The sequence below is a fragment of the Oncorhynchus tshawytscha genome, linkage group LG20 (assembly GCF_018296145.1).
Source record: "Oncorhynchus tshawytscha isolate Ot180627B linkage group LG20, Otsh_v2.0, whole genome shotgun sequence".
Classification (NCBI taxonomy): Eukaryota; Metazoa; Chordata; class Actinopteri; order Salmoniformes; family Salmonidae; genus Oncorhynchus; species Oncorhynchus tshawytscha.
Window position 1 is genome coordinate 20,980,289 of NC_056448.1, and position 20,476 is coordinate 21,000,764.

General features: G+C 44.6%; 1 protein-coding gene across 5 annotated transcripts in view; it reads right to left on the reverse strand.

Annotated features, from left to right (window-relative positions):
- Window positions 1-20,476, reverse strand: part of LOC112219320 (regulator of G-protein signaling 3) — a 167,231-nt gene that overhangs the window by 52,645 nt on the left and 94,110 nt on the right. For 3 of the 5 annotated variants that reach the window (XM_024380458.2, XM_024380457.2, XM_024380460.2), the window contains one exon: window positions 4,684-5,586. In XM_024380458.2, coding sequence (XP_024236226.2) covers window positions 4,684-5,586 — 903 coding nt within the window. Of the gene's footprint in view, window positions 1-4,683; window positions 5,587-7,572; window positions 7,883-17,537; window positions 17,696-20,476 lie in introns of those variants that run through there. The other 2 variants (XM_024380461.2, XM_024380459.2) reach the window with 2 other exon arrangements.

Below are 20,476 nucleotides of genomic sequence, written 5' to 3' on the forward strand. Positions count from 1 at the left end.
CATGAAGTGGAATGACATTTTTTGTTGCAGGCCGTGTCAGTGGCACTGTATTGTCCTCAAAGCGGGCAAAAAAGTTATTTAGTCTGCCTGGGAGCAAGACATCCTGGTCCGTGACTGGGCTGGATTTCTTCTTGTAGTCCGTGATTGACTGTAGACCCTGCCACATGCCTCTTGTGTCTGAGCCGTTGAATTGAGATTCTACTTTGTCTCTGTACTGACGCTTAGCTTGTTTGATAGCCTTGCGGAGGGAATAGCTGCACTGTTTGTATTCGGTCATGTTACCAGTCACCTTGCCCTGGTTAAAAGCAGTGGTTCGCGCTTTCAGTTTCACGCGAATGCTGCCATCAATCCACGGTTTCTGGTTAGGGAATGTTTTAATCGTTGCTATGGGAATGACATCTTCAACGCACGTTCTAATGAACTCGCACACCGAATCAGCGTATTCGTCAATATTGTTATCTGACGCAATACGAAACATATCCCAGTCCACGTGATGGAAGCAGTCTTGGAGTGTGGAGTCAGCTTGGTCGGACCAGCGTTGGACAGACCTCAGCGTGGGAGCCTCTTGTTTTAGTTTCTGTCTGTAGGCAGGGATCAACAAAATGGAGTCGTGGTCAGCTTTTCCGAAAGGAGGGCGGGGCAAGGCCTTATATATTGCAGACTCCATCAGGTTTTCTTCCAGAATGGTCCTGTATTTGGCTCCATCCATCTTCCCATCAATTTTAACCATCTTCCCTGTCCCTGCTGAAGAAGAGCAGGCCCAAACCATGATGCTGCCACCACCATGTTTGACAGTGGGGATGGTGTGTTCAGGGTGATGAGCTGTGTTGCTTTTACACCAAACATAACGTTTTGCATTGTTGCCAAAAAGTTCAATTTTGGTTTCATCTGACCAGAGCACCTTCTTCCACATGTTTGGTGTGTCTCCCAGGTGGCTTGTGGCAAACTTTAAACAACACTTTTTATGGATATCTTTAAGAAATGGCTTTCTTCTTGCCACTCTTCCATAAAGGCCAGATTTGTGCAATATACGACTGATTGTTGTCCTATGGACAGAGTCTCCCACCTCAGCTGTAGATCTCTGCAGTTCATCCAGAGTGATCATGGGCCTCTTGGCTGCATCTCTGATCAGTCTTCTCCTTGTATGAGCTGAAAGTTTAGAGGGACGGCCAGGTCTTGGTAGATTTGCAGTGGTCTGATACTCCTTCCATTTCAATATTATCGCTTGCACAGTGCTCCTTGGGATGTTTAAAGCTTGGGAAATCTTTTTGTATCCAAATCCGGCTTTAAACGTCTTCACAACAGTATCTCGGACCTGCCTGGTGTGTTCCTTGTTCTTCATGATGCTCTCTGCGCTTTTAACGGACCTCTGAGACTATCACAGTGCAGGTGCATTTATACGGAGACTTGATTACACACAGGTGGATTGTATTTATCCACATTAGTCATTTAGGTCAACATTGGATCATTCAGAGATCCTCACTGAACTTCTGGATAGAGTTTGCTGCACTGAAAGTAAAGGGGCTGAATAATTTTGCACGCCCAATTTTTCAGTTTTTGATTTGTTAAAGAAGTTTGAAATATCCAATAAATGTCGTTCCACTTCATGATTGTGTCCCACTTGTTGTTGATTCTTCACAAAAAAATACAGTTTTATATCTTTTTGTTTGAAGCCTGAAATGTGGCAAAAGGTCGCAAAGTTCAAGGGGGCCAAATACTTTCGCAAGGCACTGTACATATATATTTATATTCCTGACTCTGACATTGCTCATTCTGACATTTCTTAATTTCTTTCTTTTTACTTTTTGGGTCATGTGTGAAATGTTTTGTATTGCTACAGTAGGTATTGCTGTATCTGGTAAATCGCTCCATGGGACAGAGAGAACATTTTCCAATTTTATACCACATTTCAGGCAGTTCTGATAATTTTTCCATGGGGCAAAGAGAACATTTTTGCTGTTTTACAGAACGTTTCCTGCAATTCTATGCCATGCTAGTGATATCTGAGTGAGAGTGATTTGAGGTCAGGGCCTTTGGGCATGTGCCCTGCATGCCCGGTCGGTGTTGGGCCATGATTAAGACAGCTGGCTAAACTAATTACCAATCCATTACTAATTACCAATCCAAAACTTGTTAGCTAACATGGCTAATTGAGTATGACTGTCAGTGACAGACATAACAAGAGAAAAACTGCTGATCTACAACCAAATGTTGTATATTCTTCTTTTTCTATAATCCACATGTTCATGTCTTTAACAGCTCCAACCAAAGCACAATTTGTAAATCCCTCCAATTGGTCAAGCTATTGAACCAACCCTATGCATCTCCTCTTTTTGCAGCACATGATAGTTTACATTCTGCTTACACACAGATAGACAAGTAGACAGACATATGCACACACAAGCACCTTAAACACACACACACACACACACACACAATCTAGATCTCACCTAATTTAGAGATGCCATGTGATTTAGTGTGAGGGACTGACAGACCTTTTAAATAATGGAAACACAGAGCTGTAGAGCTCTGTCCATGACGCCAATAGGTAGTAAAATTACTCCCAGAATCTGCCAAGACCAATAGGCTCAGCCTGCTAGCTGCATTCCTAACTCCATACAGAGAACGAAACGCCATTTAAGGCTCCATGTCAGATCAACAACTAGAGCTCTCTCTCTCTATATATCTCTCGCTTTCGCTCTCTCTCTCTCTCTCGTTCTCTCTCTCGTTCTCTCTCTCGCTCTCTCTCTCGCTCTCTCTCTGGCACTACACCGCCAGGTCACTGACATCCTCCCTGTAGGCTGACTCATCATCACCGGTGATCAGGCCTACCACTGTCGTGTCGTCAGCTAACTTCATAATGGTGTTGAAGGCGTGCGCCGTGGGTGAACAGGGAGCACAGAAGGAGACTAAGCACACACCCCTGTGGGACCCCTGTGTTAAGGTTCAGCCGTGCCACAGGTGATGTTGCCTACCCTCACCGTCTGGGGTCGGCCCATCAGGAAGTCCAGGATCCTAAGAGTCCTAAGCTTAGTGACGAGCTTGGAGGGTATAATGGTATAATGGTTACCTAGGTGGGTGAGGGCAGTGTGCAGAGCAATTGAGAATGCGTCATCTATGGATCTGTTGGGGCGGAATGCGGAGAGAATTGTGGCTACTTCCTGTTTCTGCTTCTGCTTGTAAACAGGAAGCAAGAGTACAGAGTCACGATCTGATTTGCCAAATGGCGGATGAGGGCGTGCCTTTTATGCTTGCTTGTGGGTAGAATAGCAGTGGTCTAGGACTTTATCGCTCCTAGTCGCTGGCAACCAGAAAGGCAGCCTCTGGGTGTAGTTTTTCTGCTTGTTTATAGCCTTGTACAGTTCGTTAAGCACCAGATTGTTATTTTTTATTGTACTGAGGTGAAATGTATACAGCAGTCACGATAACAGCTGAAAACTCCCTCGGGAGATAGAAGGGTCAGCATTTGACCATCAGGTATTCCAAGACGGGTGAACAGTGGGTCGACACTTCCACCACACTGGAATCAGCACACCAGTTGGTGTTGATGAAGTGGCAAACCCCTCCCCCCTCTTGATTTTCCGACTCCACTGTCCTGTCGGCCCGGTGAATGGAGAATCCATCGAGGTGGATAGCCGTGGGAGATATCTTGTCCAAGAGCCATGTTTCTGAAAAGCAAAGAATATTGCAGTTCCGAGAGACCCGTTGGTAGCAAATCTGCGATCGGAGGTCATCCATCTTATTATCAAGTGACTGTACATTGGCCAGTAGAATGGCCTCTGCTGTGTTCTCAGATGCTTAGTTACCACCTACTAACAGCTAACAGTCTCACTATTGGCCAACAGAGCTGTTTCGACCTAGGCTAATTCAGTACACCAACCATACCTACTGCCTCTCTTAGCCCTTTCTCCTGTTCTGTCTCCCATTCAAACACACTCAATCACACACACACACACACACACACACACACACACACACACACACACACACACACACACACACACACACACACACACACACACACACACACACACACCACTCTCATAACATGTTTTATTTAATCCTGATGGGCAGGTGTGTGTATATAATAATAATACAGGTTGTTTATCATTGGTGAGTATTAGTTGAGGTGAGGTTTTGCTCCTGCTCAAAGGAAAAATGTGAAAAAGAGAACCAGACACCGCTTGCCCTCTAGTGGGTAATGTTGAATACTGCAAACTCAACTGTAATGACATTCTAAGTTCTCAGGTTCACCACTTGATGGCGGCCAATCTCTAAAATGTAGACAGGTTGTCTTTCCCACAGAACCTATCTTTATGATGAGAAACTAACCTATTCATGGTATCATAGAACTTACAAAAATCATATTTAAAATATTTACAGTGAATGCCTGATTTTTCCTGTATGATCAGTCTTATATCGACACTTTAAAACATCACCTTTAAAACATCAAATCAAATTGTATTTGTCACATCGGCCGAATACAACAGCTGTAGACCAAATATGGCATAGTTTCTTGGTACTAGTGTGTATATGGCATTAACCTATGTGATTTAGTGTGTGTTTGTGTGCACATCTGTGCATGCATGTATTTGTATGTGTGTGTGTGTGTGTGTGTGTCTGTTTGTGTGTGCGCACACTGTGTGTGTGTGTATGTGTGTCTGAGCATGGTTCTGTACTGACCTTCCTGCCAGAGAAGAGCATGCAGAGCTGGTGCATGGAGCCTCCGTTCTTGGTCAGCTCCTTCTTCAGGGTCTTAGGCGAGGGCAGCGTCCAGCCCCCCTTGTGGGCGTGTGTCGGGTCCAGGCAGTTGATGGCATTGTCTGAGGTGAAGCCAGTGGCGCGTGGGTCCTGCAGCAGACTGCCCTCGCTGTGCGTGCGGCGCCGCAGGGAGTTCTGGACACTCAACCTGCCGCCGTGCTTCTCGCAGGCAGAGCCCTCCACCATGCTACGACGCTTACTGTCGCTGCGCTCTAGGTAGGTATCATCGCTGTCATCTTCCTCATCATCATCGTCATCTTCATCATCGTCCTCGTCATACTCTTCGTCGGTGTTGGGCGAGGAGAGGGCATCGGCGCTGAAGGAGCGGTCTAGGCGGAGCTCGGGGATGACGAAGGAGGATGAAGAGGAGGGGTGGGCATTGGTGTCGGGGGGGTCTGTGGGGGCTTCGTCATCTGTCGCCGGGGGTTTCACATCTCCTCCCTCCTCCTCCTCCTCCCTCTCTCTTTCCCCTCCCTCCTCTATCTCTGCTTCCTCCTCACCCTTCCTCTCCTCCACCCCCTCCTCCACCTCCTCCTCTCTTTCCCGCCAGATCTCAGGCTCAGTGCCCTCCATGCACTTGCTGTCCTCCCACTCGGTGGAGGGCGGTGGGGTGGGGGGCACCTTGTGCTCCTCTCCGTCGCCCAGTGGGGTGCAAACCTCCTCCAGGGGGGTGAGAAGCTCAGAGGGGTACGGGTTGCCCAGGGTCAGGGGTTCTGAGGGGCTGGAGGGGTAGGGGTAGAGGTGGTCCTCTTCAGACCCTGGCAGGGGTAGGCCTCGTCCTCCTCCCAACTCACATGGAGGGGTATCCACCTTGGGCTCCAGCATCTGGAGGGACAGGAAGTTATCAACACTGTCACACTGCACATTTATTGCATATCAAGGGTTTGATGAAGTGGATTAGAACATGAATCACATTTATTAGCACTGGGCTAAAGCAACAGTCAACCAGAGCCCTGCTGAAATGGTCCCAATCACTACAAATCTATTAAGACACATCCCACTTTATTAAATCAATAGAGAAACAAGCCTATACCAACACCAGGCCTGATCTAAATCTTTGCTCCTGACCTCTTATTGACAGCAATCCATTACAATCCTATTGCCCTGTTTGTGTGTTCCGTGTCTGGGAGACTAATGGCTCCATACCAACTATCAACAGTGAAGGAGAAGCCAGTGATTTTGTTTGTATGTTGAGTTTAGCCAGGAAACAGAGGCCACGTGTGTTTATGATGACGAGATTGATACCGCCTGTTTGACTTCCCTTCATGCACTCACACACACACACACACACACACACACACACACACACACACACACACACACACAGCTCAGCTTTCCAGCAGTAGCATTGCTTGTTGGTTCAGACACATTCCTGGTACTTTATCTTCCTGTCTGGTGTCACACAGACACACTCTGGACCAACCACTTCAGGGCCTCTGGGACAGACGGGAGGGAGCAATGTGGAGGAAAACAAACATGTCCTCCATAGAACCTCTTGGGTCAACCCCCCTGAGTATATCTAAAACCCTCCATCTACACCATCACTTCACCACCATCTCTTCTCCATTCATATTCACCTTTACCTTCTTTCTCCCATCTCTGTTTTATCTACCCTTGTCCTTCAACCCCCTCCCATCTCTGTTTTACCCTCTCTGTTTCCCATCTCTGTTTTATCTACCTCTACCCTTGCCCTTCAACCCCCTCCCATCTCTGTTTTATCTACCCTTGCCCTTCAACCCCCTCCCATCTCTGTTTTATCTACCCTTGCCCTTCAACCCCATCCCCTCCCATTGTCTGTCTTCTGGTGTTGGACTCTGCTGAGGGAGCTGTACTATACAAGGCAAAGCCACTGCGGCGCTACACCACACATAGTCATTATTCAGCTGATTGTTTTACCTCTCTGTCTCTCCTTGTGTGTAAAGCGCTTGAACAGATTCTGTCAGAGCTAAAGTGTTGGCCAATTTCATTAGTGCGTCTAACAAAATGGTGATACTTAACATTCATTGACTTGTCTCTACTTAAATCTCAAGCAGTGATTGGGATGTTGAACAATGGAATGAGGGCGCAATTTTGTGATAATCAGGGTGAAGGAGAAAAACGTGCATTATCACTGAATTCCATTACACGTTCTATTAGAACTCCTCAACTGCTGCACTCTACTGAAACTGCCCAATTGCTACCCAACCTGACTACCTATTGTTCTCAAATACACAGCTGTAGATAAGAGTGGGACACGGCATCCTACCACTCTTAATGTTTTGACCTCGACAATGCTAATGCTAAGCTAATAGCAGTGTCCGGCTCAAGCCTTTTATAGTGGCCCCCTTCTTGACAGCGGAGAGAACGTGTTTTGTTTTAACATTCATTTCCTGAAAATTCTATACAATTTGCCATGTGGCGTAGAGAACGTATCGCAGTTCTAAAGGCCCAGTGGAGTCTAAAACTAGATTTGACGTTGTTCTATATATTTTACCGGCAACACTTGACACCCAGCATCATCAAACGTTATGCCACAGTCATAATAAAACCATGCCATAATATTTCATAACAGCTGACTTAAATAACTTGTCATAATCGGCTATAATATGGTCATAACACTGTCATGACACATATATTTAGACCTGTTGTAACATATGTTGCATTATTTTATGGCTGGTTATGATACCTACATTAGAGTGTCAAAACCCACATAACCTACCACATAAGGTGGTTGTCAACAGTATGTTCACGTTATTTATATAAAAAATATATATTGACCATGTTAAATTATCATTGTAACTGCACACACATTGATGTCAGAGATGAACCTACCCTATTGGTTTGTTGCTGATGACTGGGATGACTTCGGGAGCAGATTTCAGGAGCAGGACAAGACACCCTCCTTTTGACTGATGACTGACATATGGGCATGAAGGTGACAGGCCTATCTGGCTTACATGATTATGGTGGTCGTAATGCTTGTTGACAGTGTCATAAAGTGTATGTTCTAAGTCCAACTAAAGTGACACAGGATGTTCATAGACCATGATATGCACGCAGAGGTGCTCTTTAGGCAGGCTTTGATTGAGCTAGGTGCTCATATCACAAACTAAGCAGAAACAGATTAGACAGAAGTCTTTTATCCCTCTTCCTCTCCCAAATTTGCCCCCCTCCCCCGTCCTCTCTCGGCTAGACTTAGCGTAGGAGCATTTCTTAACCAGGCGTATAAAAAGACAGTCTGGAACACACAGGGGTGAGAGCCTATTCCTTGCTGTGAGAGGGCCTCATACTGATTTAAAGTTCACTAGTTACGGATAACCAAACATGCAGTCACAAGACAACATCTGTCCATACATGCTCACTCGAGACCCTCTCACCCTCGCTTACCCTCGATGTCCTCCAGTCTAAACGCTCCCACCCTCCGCCCGAGCCCCGAGCTCTGAGGCAAAGGTTCCTGATGATGGGGCTGCTATTTTTAGAGTGAATTACACTTTCATAAGCGACAGGGTAGCAAGAAAACAGGACGGAGGATTAAAAACACTCTCTTCCTTCTCTCTCTGTCCTCCCTCTCTTTTCTTTCCATCTATTGCGCTCTCTCTCTCTCTCTCTCTCTCTCCCTCTCCCTCCCTCCCTCCCTCCCTCTCTCAACCCTCAGGGTCAGAGGCATAATCAGATTGGATATCAAGGGAAAAAACAATCCACAATTCTTCTGATTGTAATCAAACAATCACAGTATTCTTACTAGCCTCAATAGTCCTTGCTCTGACCATTTCATGTTTTAAAAATACCCAATGAACAGCTGGAGAATAAAATACTGTATTTGTATGAATATTTGTTTGAATAAGTGAAGCTAAGATTTGAAATAGTTAGTATCTATTAAACCATGGTAATTCATATGTAATGCAGACACACTTTCTCTCTCTCACACTCTCCTTCCCTCTGCCTCCCTGTCCAGTGGAGATATGGCAGGAGACACTTGTCCTGTCAGATACACATGTTTCATCTCAGAGCCCAGCATAACACAGCCATTTGCTACCATACTGGGCCGGCCACACACACACACACACACACACACACACACACACACAAACAATGCCCTCCAAGAAAAGATGCTCATGTCCAGTGAACGGCCATGAAAAGAACAACGGTCTAAACAACCAACCACAAAACCACAACTCCTCCTAATTCATTTCATCTTTGTCCAGCCCTGTCATGTGTTTTATGGCCATTGGCTAAGAAGTCATTACTCTCTCTTACTCTCCACTGGCTGACGTGAAATCAGAGGGGGCAGAGATTGAGAGCAGTGAAAGAGGAGGATAAAAGAGAGCTACCCTTGATGGGTCAAAAGCTCTCTGTGTTTCTGTGAGAGGAGAGGACTGGGTAGAGGACTGGGTAGATGACTGGGTAGAGGACTGGGGAAGGGGTCTGGGGAGGGGAGGAAAGGACTGGGTAGAGGATTGGGGAGGGGTCTGGGGAGGGGAGGAAAGGACTGGTTAGAGGATTGGGGAGGGGTCTGGGGAGGGGAGGAAAGGACTGGGTAGAGGATTGGGGAGGGGTCTGGGGAGGGGAGGGGAGGGGAGGAAAGGAAAGGAAAGGACTGGGTAGAGGATTGGGGAGGGATCTGGGGAGGGGAGGAGAGGAGAGGAGAAGACTGGGTAGAGGATTGTGGAGGGGTCTGGGGAGGGGAGGAGAGGACTGGGTAGAGGATTGGGGAGGGGTCTGGGGAGGGTAGGAGAGGAGCACAGGTAGGTCATCAATGATTAGCATTTCTCAATCAGACCACTAACACAGCCTCCATTATTGCCCCAGTGTTGATCAAGGAGCTGAATGGAAACACGAGATGGGATGGGCGGATGAGAGCCCAGGGAGGAGAGGAGGAGTAGGGGAAGAGAGAAAGAAAGTAGCAGAAGAAGAGAGGGGAGGAGAAAAGAGGAGGCAGAGGGAGAACAGGGGATAAAGGACATTAGAAATATGAAGGAAGAGTGGACAACAAGATGGGGAGCGATGGGGAGGGAGGAATAGTTGGGGAGCAAAATGTCTGAAAATGGACATCTTGACTTTCCTGTGGATAGAATTGCTTACACGAGCGTTAACAGCAACAACCATGTAGCCAGGAAGAGCCTGCCAACCTGGGGATGCATCACCATTCACCTCTGACCTCATGGGGGTTACCATGGAGACAGTAGACCCCCCTTAGGGCAGGTGTGCATTGTTGAGCTCTTGAGGAACATTGTCCTGCCCACAACTTTGTGCTATTCTCTTCTCTCTCTCTCTCTCTCTCTCTCTCTCTCTCTCTCTCTCTCTCTCTCTCTCTCTCTCTCTCTCTCTCTCTCTCTCTCTCTCTCTCTCTCTCTCTCTCTCTCTGTGTCTCTCTGTCTCTCTCTCTCTCTCTCTCTCTCTCTATCTGTCTGATCTAGCTCTAAGGAAGTCTGATGCTAGCATGTTTGATGCAACTCTCTAGGCATCTCAGCCTACCATGCACCAGAGCTCTCAGGTAACAGCCAAACCACCACCTACAGGGGCAGCACACTGCAGCACACCAATGGCTAATAACCCGCCTGCCTCACTGAGAATGATAGGGGAAAGAGGAGGAAAGAGGAAGTAGACTAAGAACATAAGGCTTCAAAGGATGGCACTGGGTAATTGGGTTGAGAAACACTTAGCTGGGGCTCCTTCTTCCTGCTATCATAGAAGCCCAGGGCAGTTTGAGAGAACAAGACAAAACCATTAGACCCTCCTTCAATTACAAACTATCCCTCTCTCCGTGTCTCTCTGTCTATTGCTCTCTCTCTCAGTGTTTTTCTTCTCTCATTCTTATCCCTAGGAAGACAGAAGAAACACTGCACTTTTTGGATACTTTGAAAAGTAATCTTATCTTCCTCCTTTCTCTGAAGTTACAGTGTCACTGATCAAATGTGAAACCAATGGTTCCATTGACTAGCTCCAACCACCCAGTCATGTTAGATAAGATTAGTGATTAGTTTCAACCACCCAGTCATGTTAGATAAGATTAGTGATGAGCTTCAACCACTCAGTCATGTTAGATAAGATTAGTGATGAGCTTTCAACCACCCAGTCATGTTAGATAAGATTAGTGATGAGCTTTCAACCACCCAGTCATGTTAGATAAGATTAGTTTCAACCACCCAGTCATGTTAGATAAGATTAGTGATGAGCTTCAACCACTCAGTCATGTTAGATAAGATTAGTGACTAGCTTCAACCACCCAGTCATGTTAGATAAGATTAGTGATTAGTTTCAACCACCCAGCTTTAACTTCAGGAAGTTAAAGCTGGGTGGTTGAAACTAATCACTAATCTTATCTAACATGACTGATGTCTTGAGATGTTGCTTCAGTACATCCACGTAATTTTACTTTCTCATGATGCCATTTATTTTGTGAAGCGCACCAGTCCCTCCTGCAGCAAAGCACCCCCACAACATGATGCTGCCACCCCCGTGCTTCACAGTTGGGATGGTGTTCTTTGGCTTGCAAGCCTCCCCCTTTTTCCTTCAAAGATAACGATGGTCATTATGGCCAAACAGTTCTATTTTTGTTTCATCAGACCAGAGGACATTTCTCCAAAAAGTACGATCTTTGTCCCCATGTGCAGTTGCAAACCCTAGTCTGTCTTTTTATGGCGGTTTTGGAGCAGTGGCTTCTTCCTTGCTGAGCGGCCTTTCAGGTTATGTCGATATAGGACTCGTTTTACTGTGGATATAGATATTTTTGTACCGGTTTCCTCCAGCATCTTCACAAGGTCCTTTGCTGTTGTTCTGGGATTGATTTACACTTTTTTTCATCTCTAGGAGACAGAACACGTCTCCTTCCTGAGCGGTATGATGGCTGCATGGTCCTATGGTGTTTATACTTGCGTACTATTGTTTGTACAGATCAATGTGGTGTCTTCAGGCATTTGGAAATTGTTCCCAAGGATGAACCAGACTTGTGGAGGTCTACAATGTTTTTCTGAGATCTTGGCTGATTTCTTTTGATTTTCCCATGATGTCAAGAAAAGAGGCACTGAGTTTGAAGGTAGGCCTTGAAATATATCCACAGGTACACCTTCAATTGACTCAAATGATGTCAATTAGCCTATCAGAAGCTTCTAAAGCCATGACATAATTTTCTGGAATTTTCCAAGCTGTTTGAAGGCACAGTCAACTTGGTGTATGTAAACTTCTGACCCACTGGAATTGTGAAATCATCTGTCTGTAAACAGTTGTTGGAAAAATGACTTGGGTCATGCACAAAGTAGATGTCCTAACCGACTTGCCAAAACTATAGTTTGTTAACAAGAAATTTGTGGAGTGGTTGAAAAACAAGTTTTAATGACTCCAACCTAAGTGTATTTATGATATAGAACAGAACAGTGTGTCCTCTTAAGCTATGATGTGTCAAATCACCCGTGTCCTCATTTTGTCACTCTCTGAAAGGTGTGTGTGTGTGTTTAGCTAACACACCAATGTCATCATATGTCACATCTCTGAGAATTAGGGTTGCTATTTGTCAATATACCCAATGTTCTCATAAGTCACCTTTCTCTGAAGGGGGTTGTGTCTAGTTAATAGAAATCATGTCATCACCTCCCTCTAAATGGGGCAGGTATGTGGTTAACACACCATTGTGTTATCATGTGGTCCTCATGTCTCATCTGCGGTAGAAGCAGAATGCATTAAAGAGCATATTAGTGGCCCTCTGAGAGATCACTAAGAGGCGGATTCATCTCGAAACCACACATGCACACGCAAGCATGCACACAAACACACAAACACACACACACATACACACACACGCACACAAACACACAAACACACAGCTCCGCATCAAATGTGATAGGTTAAGGAACATTAGCTTTGCTGTGGGACTGCTGTGTGAACAGTGCTACTACACACAGCGACAAAGACACAAATGTGGCCCTCACACCAATCGGCCCCTCAAACCACAACAGTGTATGGAGTGGCCCAAAGAGCAAAGGGTGGGGATCTTTAGGCAGCACGGTGGAGGTAACCCCCCACCCCTACCTCCTGCCTCTCCTACTAACACAAACACACTAAACAGACACATTATTGCTTTAATGTGAAATATCAAATCAACCATTCCAGGAACAGAGGACATCCAGCAAACAAATGTGGTCATTTAGCTTCCAAATCCAATCTGCTTGCTTAGCACCACTCTCATTTACATCATTAGATGGTCATTTAGCTTCCAAACCCAATCTGCTTGCTTAGCACCACTCTCATTTACATCATTAGATGGTCATTTAGCTTCCAAATCCAATCTGCTTGCTTAGCACCACTCTCATTTACATCATTAGATGGTCATTTAGCTTCCAAATCCAATCTGCTTGCTTAGCACCACTCTCATTTACATCATTAGATGGTCATTTAGCTTGGTCAAAAACCCAATCTGCTTGCTTAGCACCACTCTCATTTACATCATTAGATGGTCATTTAGCTTCCAAACCCAATCTGCTTGCTTAGCACCACTCTCATTTACATCATTAGATGGTCATTTAGCTTCCAAATCCAATCTGCTTGCTTAGCACCACTCTCATTTACATCATTAGATGGTCATTTAGCTTCCAAACCCAATCTGCTTGCTTAGCACCACTCTCATTTACATCATTAGATGGTGATTTAGCTTCCAAACCCAATCTGCTTGCTTAGCACCACTCTCATTGACATCATTAGATGGTCATTCGAGGTCCAGCCTTTAAACTTGCAATCTCTCCTTATTTGGTTAAATGTGCATATGTTTCAAGCAAAGCTAAAGCAACAGCTCTTCAGGACACGCAATTATGAGTATGGATTTGTGGATTACAGCGACTGCTCACTATCACACCATTATCGGTTGATAAAGGGCTAGAGGAGGATTACTGAGTGGCCACATCACATGCATGGCCAGCCTCCCCGCCCATCCCTCGCTCAAAGGACAGAGGGATGAGGCGGCAATGATCGTTTACATGTCAAGGCCCTCCGCTGAAGTCAAGCGAAAGAGCAAAACGATGGAGAAGAGGAATGGACAGAACGACGTGGCGGACAAAAAAAGGCGTCGAGCGAAGAAGAAGAACCGGATGAAAAATGTCAGCGTTCCAACGAATCAACTCCTGTTGATTAAGCTATAAATAGAACGAACGTTGTTTAGCCATATCGAAGGAGACTCACAACTCTTCTCAATATGCTCGTTGCTACTCCTATCTCGCTATGTGTGTACTCTGTCTTGTAGCTGCAGTTCTATGATTAGTTGATTGCATTTGCTTGTCCCTTGAGGTATCTTCCCCTATGCAAATGGAGAGTGAAGGTAAAGAACATCATATACAACACCATTATATGACATGGGGGAGATGTTATAGCAGTAAACAGGAAAACACAGCGGTCCACTCAATATCTCACTGGAGCCACACAATATCAGTCACTTTAATAGCAATGGGGACCTAGGGGCATCGGGTATAAGATTTATTAAAAGCAAGTCTATTTTCATTAATATTTAAGCTCAACAAGGGGCCTGTTTTTTTCCAACAACCTCCTCCTCGTCTCCTTCCTGGATGAGGTAATGAAAAATGGAACAGTAACGAAAAAATAGCACCCCAGCAGTCTGTGTCCCTGTATTATAAAGGGCACTTTATATGACAGCCCATCTCCGGGGGTCAAGGTTCATGTTCCAAGACATTATCAATCCCAGCGGAAGGTCAGAGGGAGAATGTCAGTGATGTGATTATGGGGCTAACTGGCTAGCTGTGTGACGTCCCCGGGCAAAGTCGATGTGACCGCTGCAGCATTTGTGTGTGTGTGTGTGTGTGTGTGTGTGTGTGTGTGTGTGTGTGTGTGTGTGTGTGTGTGTGTGTGTGTGTGTGTGTCCATGTGCTTGCACATTCATGTGTGTCTCACAGAGAGATAGACATCTTGTGTATGTATTTGTGTGTCTGCCTCACAGGTGGCCTCAGCGTTAAACAGAGGGCCAGGCAGACTGTGAGGAACACACAGCCTACAACACTGCCTAGACAGTCTCTTCTAGCAGCAGTGTGTGTTTGTGTGTACAGGCCATTGATATTCCCCTCCACAGACACATAACACAATGACACCAGCCAGAATGAAGGAAAGAGGGAGAAAGAGAGAGAGAGAAGGGAGTGTCGATTGATATTGATCGAGGAGGACAGAGGACAGGGGGAGACAGAGGGAGATGAAGGGAGGAGTTTTGGGAGAGAAGGGGAGAGGGGGCGAAGAGAAGCGAGGGGGAGGTAAGATTGATGGATAACGCTGCAGATGTAATAATGTCCCACACAACAGACCTAATTTCCTTTACACCCCATCTGGGTGTGTATCTCCTCTCTTTCTGAGCTCTCTATCTCTTGCTATCGCATGCTGTGCCCACTTATGTGTGTCTGTTTCTGTACTTATCTGTTCCCATCTTGAAAGTTGGTAAGTATGGATTGTGAGTGTGTTTTTCTGAGTGTGTTTTTCTGTGTATGTGTACATACTGTATACATATACAGTACCAGTCAAAAGTTTGGACAACTACTCATTCAAGGGTTCTTCTTTATTTTTTACTGTTTTCTACATTGTAGAATAATCGTAAAGACATCAAAACTATGAAATAACACATATGGAATCATGTGGTAATCAAAAATTAGATTTTAGATTCTTCAAAATAGCAACCCTTTGCCTTGATGACAGTTTTGCACACTTGGCATTCTATCAGCTGTGATTGTGGAGGCAAGATAATCTGATGCAGCACTCCATCACTCTCCTTCTTAGTCAAATAGACCTTACACAGCCTGGAGGTGTGTTGGGTCATTGTCCTGTTGAAAAACATATGATAGTCCCACTAAGCGCAAACCAGATGGGATGGTGTATCCCTACAGAATGCTGGTTAAGTGTGCCTTGAATTCTAAATAAATCACAGTGTCACCAGCAAAGCACCATCACACCTCCTCCTCCATGCTTCACGGTAGGAACCACACATTCAGAGATCATCCGTTCACCTACTCTGCATCTCACAACGACACGGCAGTTGAAACCAAAAATCTCAAATTTGGACTCATCAGACCAAAGGACAGATTTCCACTGGTCTAATGTCCATTGCTTGTGTTTCTTGGCCCAAGCAAGTCCCTTCTTCGTATTGGTGCCCTTTAGTAGTGGTTTCTTTGTAGCAATTCGACCACGAAGGCCTGATTTACGCAGTCTCCTTTGAACAGTTGATGTTGAGATATCTGTTACTTGAACTCTGTGAAGCAATTATTTGGGCTGCAATTTCTGAGGCTGGTAACTCTAATGTTCTTATCCTCTGCAGCAGAGGTCAAAATCAAATCAAATGTATTTGTCACATACACATGGTTAGCAGATGTTAATGCGAGTGTAGCGAAATGCTTGTGCTTCTAGTTCCGACAATGCAGTAGTGCAGTAGTAACCAACGACAATGCAGTAGTAACCAACGAGTAAATTTAACCTAACAATTCCATAACTACTACCTTAAGGTAACTCTGGGAATGTGGGAACTCCTTCAAGACTGTTGAAAAAGCATTCCAGGTGAAGCTGGTTGAGAGAATTCCAAGAGTGTGCAACGCTGTCATCAAGGCAAAGGGTGGCTACTTTGAAGAATCTCAAATATAAAATATATTTTAATTTGTTTAACACTTTTTTGGTTACTACATGATTCAATGTGTGTTATTTCATAGTTTTGAAGTCTTAACTATTATTCTACAAGACAGAAAATAATAAAAATAAATACAAACCCTTGAATGAGTAGGTGTGTCCAAACCTTTGACATACAGTACCTGTCAAAGGTATAGACACACCTACTAATTTAAGGATTTTAATTTATTTGGACTGTTTTCTACATTGTAGAATAATAGTGTGTATATATATATACGGTATATACTGTATATTCCTGCTTCCCTCTGGTCAATAGATAAACTTGTTATCTCCCCTTCATACTCTCCTCATTGCAACACATGACAAACGTGTTGACAGACATTCCTCATGACTTCCTAGTGACATCATTAGCTATTCCTGTGCAATATGCTGCAAAACTTTTGACAGAAGACACACACACACGCACGCACACACACACCAGCCAGCGAGATCTTAACAATGCAAAAAAAGTAACCTTTTCTCCCTAGTGTGTTCCTTGTTTTTTCCCCTCTCTCTTTGCTCTGTTCTCTCTTTCTCCATGATCTCTCTGTTCTCTCTTTCACTTGTCCTGATCTCTGGCTTTACACGGAGCTGTGATGGCTTTACACATTCATGAAGCTGTGAGCTGATGACGATCCTCTTTGAGAGATGAGCCGATGCAGATGAATTCCCAGATAACAGTACAGAGAAAGAGAAGGCCATACCATATCACAACCTGATTTCTCTATCTGCATTTGAACTCATTTAAATACTCTGGGAATCATTTTTGTATTTGAGCAAACATGTTCTGACACAGACAAAAAGAAGGAAAGAAAGAAAGAAAGAACAAAGACAAAATAAAAGTAGATAATAAACCGCAGGTCATCCAAACCTGATGCCCTGAACTGATAGTCCAAGAGCCTGAGTTCATTGCCTTCTCTCAGCTCATCTTTCTTTCTTTCGTTCTCTCGCTTCTTTGGTAAGACAAATTAAACCACTCCCTATCTTCCTACAACAAAGAACACCAGCAATAAAAACTATCAAAAACAAGCCCCACGCATTCAACATTAGGCTAGCTCAGAAATACACTGAAGTATTTCCCTCTATTTATTAAAAACTACAGACACCTATAAAGTGTGTGGGTGGGTGTGAAAATGGAGATGGTATATCCTTATAGACTTCACCTGTAGTGAGAGATCCCCAGTTATAGTCCAATAAGCAAAGACAGCCACTCCTCCTTCACATCCCTGGTAAAGTGGCCCACTCTCCTCTCTGTCAAACGGCCAGTGGTGTGTGTGTGTCAGGGTGAGTGTGTGTGTGTGTTGTGTTCCACGGCTGTGTGAATTAGAGGAGTGCAGGAACTGCGCTTCTGTTTCTGAGCTGAACGGAGCGAAGGAGAGAGAGAGCAAGAGGGAGAGAGAGAGAGAATGCCCTGTGGGATTTGTAGGGAGTCTCCCATCCAGCAGCGCAACCACAACAAGAGATAGAGGGAGGAGGGGGAGGAGCTAAAGAAAGAGGAAGAGAGGACTGCGGAGAGGAAGAAGTGTGTGTGTGTCTGTGTGTACACCCATTAGAGCCCCCCCCGAGCTCATCCCTGGTCAAGACATCAAGGCGCTGTGTACAGTTGCCATGTCCCACGGGACACACAGAGCCATTAGCATTCATCAGTCTACCGCCCCCAACTTTTCTAACACACACATATACATACAGTAGCTTTGATTTTACTTAACCATGAAAGGCAGAAAAATACAATACACAGGCGTTAGGCAGATGTACACACACACAGTGTCTCTGAGACATGGACATGGGAATGACAATATATACCAGGGCTAAGGGAGAGAGAAGCAGAGGAAATCTCTCTCTCTCACTCTCTCTCTCTCATTTCTGTTATTTATTGGCATGGGAAACATGTTTACACTGCCAAATCAAGTGGAATAGATAACTAACATAAGTGGAATAAACTAATCTAAATAAACAGTAAACATTATACTGACAAAAGTTTAAAAATAATTATATTTCAAATTTTGTATTACTGGCTATGTATAGTGTTGTAAAATGTGCAAATAGTTCAAGTACAAAAGGGAAAATAAATGTACAGTTAAATATAGTTTGTTTACAATGGTGTTAGTGCTTCACTGGTTGCCCTTTTCTTGTTGCAACAAGTCACACATATTGTTGCTGTGATGACACACTGTGGCATTTCACCTAATAGATATGGGAGTTTATCTAAACTGGATTTGTTTTGGAATTCTTTATGGGTCTGTGTAATCTGAGGGAAATATGCGTCTCCAAAATGATCATTCATTTGGCAGGAAGTTAGGAAGTGCAGCGCAGTGGGCACATAGCCGGTCTTCATCTCTCTATAGGTGATGGATTTTTTTATAGAAGGTTAGAAAATCACTTCCTTCGCGGTGGTTCACAATTTAGCAGCTCCTTTCTGGATTTGGATCATTAGCAGGTATTGCGAATTCTTCATTAGTGACCGGACCCCAGACCTCACAACCATAGAATGGCACCGGAGGAGATGGCTGCCGTTTTATGGCCTCCTAACCAATTGTGCAATTTTGTGTTTTTTTTCGTGTTATTTGTAACTTATTTTGTCTCTTATGACCGAAAAGAGCTCCTAGATATCAGGACAGCGATTATTCACCTCGTACTTGACGAAGATTTTTCAATAACGAGTCGGACGTGAAGGACTTACTTCAGACACCCGACATGGCCCTCATCCCCGTCATTGGCAGGAGAAAGAGATGGAGATATCGAGGACGTAGGTCGGGGTGCCTTGTAAGGAGCCGACGGCAAGTGGGTAATCTGCCTCTACCATCAGTCCTATTAGCCAACGTACAATCATTGGATAACAAAATAGACGAGCTACGATCACATCGGGACATACTGCTGGCGTGGTTTATGCTGCATCGGCAAGATAGAACAGCCACCTCCGGTAAGACAAGGGGTGGTGGTTTGTCTATATTTGTTTAAAAAAAACAGCTGGTACATGAAATCTAATATTAAGGAAGATTTGAGGTTTTGCTCGCCTGAGGTAGAGTATCTCATGATAAGCTGTAGACCACACTATTTACCAAGAGAGTTTTCATCTGTATTTTTCGTTGCTGTCTATTTACAACAACAAACCAATGCTGGCACTTAAACCGCACTCAATGATCTGTATAAGGCCCGAAGCAAACAGGAAATGCTCATCCTGAGGGGGCGCTCCTAGTGGCCGGGGACCTTAATGCAGGGAAATTTAAATCAGTTTTACCAAATTTCTACCAGCATGTTAAATGTGCAATCAGAGGGGAAAAAAACTCTAGTCAACCTTTACTCCACACACAGAGACGCGTACAAAGCTCTCCCTCGCCCTCCATTTGGCAAATCTGACCATAATTCTATCCTCCTGATTCCTGCTTACAAGCAAAAACTAAAGCAGGAAGCACCAGTGACTCGGTCAGTAAAGAAGTGTTCAGGTGACGCAGATGCTAAGCTACAGGACTGTTTTGCTAGCACAGACTGGAATATGTTCCAGGAATCTTCTGATGGCATTGAGGAGTACACCACATCAAATCAAAATCAAATAGCATTTGTCACATGCGCCGAATACAACCGGTATAGACCTTACAGTGAAATGCTTATTTACAAGCCCTTAACGAACAATGCAGTTCAATAAATAGTTAAGAAAATATTTACTAAATGAACTAAAGTAAAACATTTAAATAATAAGTAACACAATAAAATAACAATACCGAAGCTATATACAGGGGGTAACGGTACAGAGTCAATGTGCGGGGGTACAGGTCAGTCTAGGTAATTTGTATATGCACTGTAGGGAGGGGTGAAGGGACTATACATAGATAATAAACAGGGAGTAGCAGCAGTGTAATAACAAAGGGGGGGGGTCAATGTAAATAGTCCACATGGCCATTTGATTAACTGTTCAGCAGTCTTATGGACATGGGTGCTCCTGTACCGCTTGCCATGCGGTAGCAGAGAGAACAGTCTATGACTTGGGCAATGTCTTTGACATTTTTTGGGGCCTTCCTCTGACACCACCTAGTATATTGGTCCTGGATGGCAGCTTCGCACCAGTGATGGACTGGGCCGTGCGCACTATCCTCTGGAGCGCCTT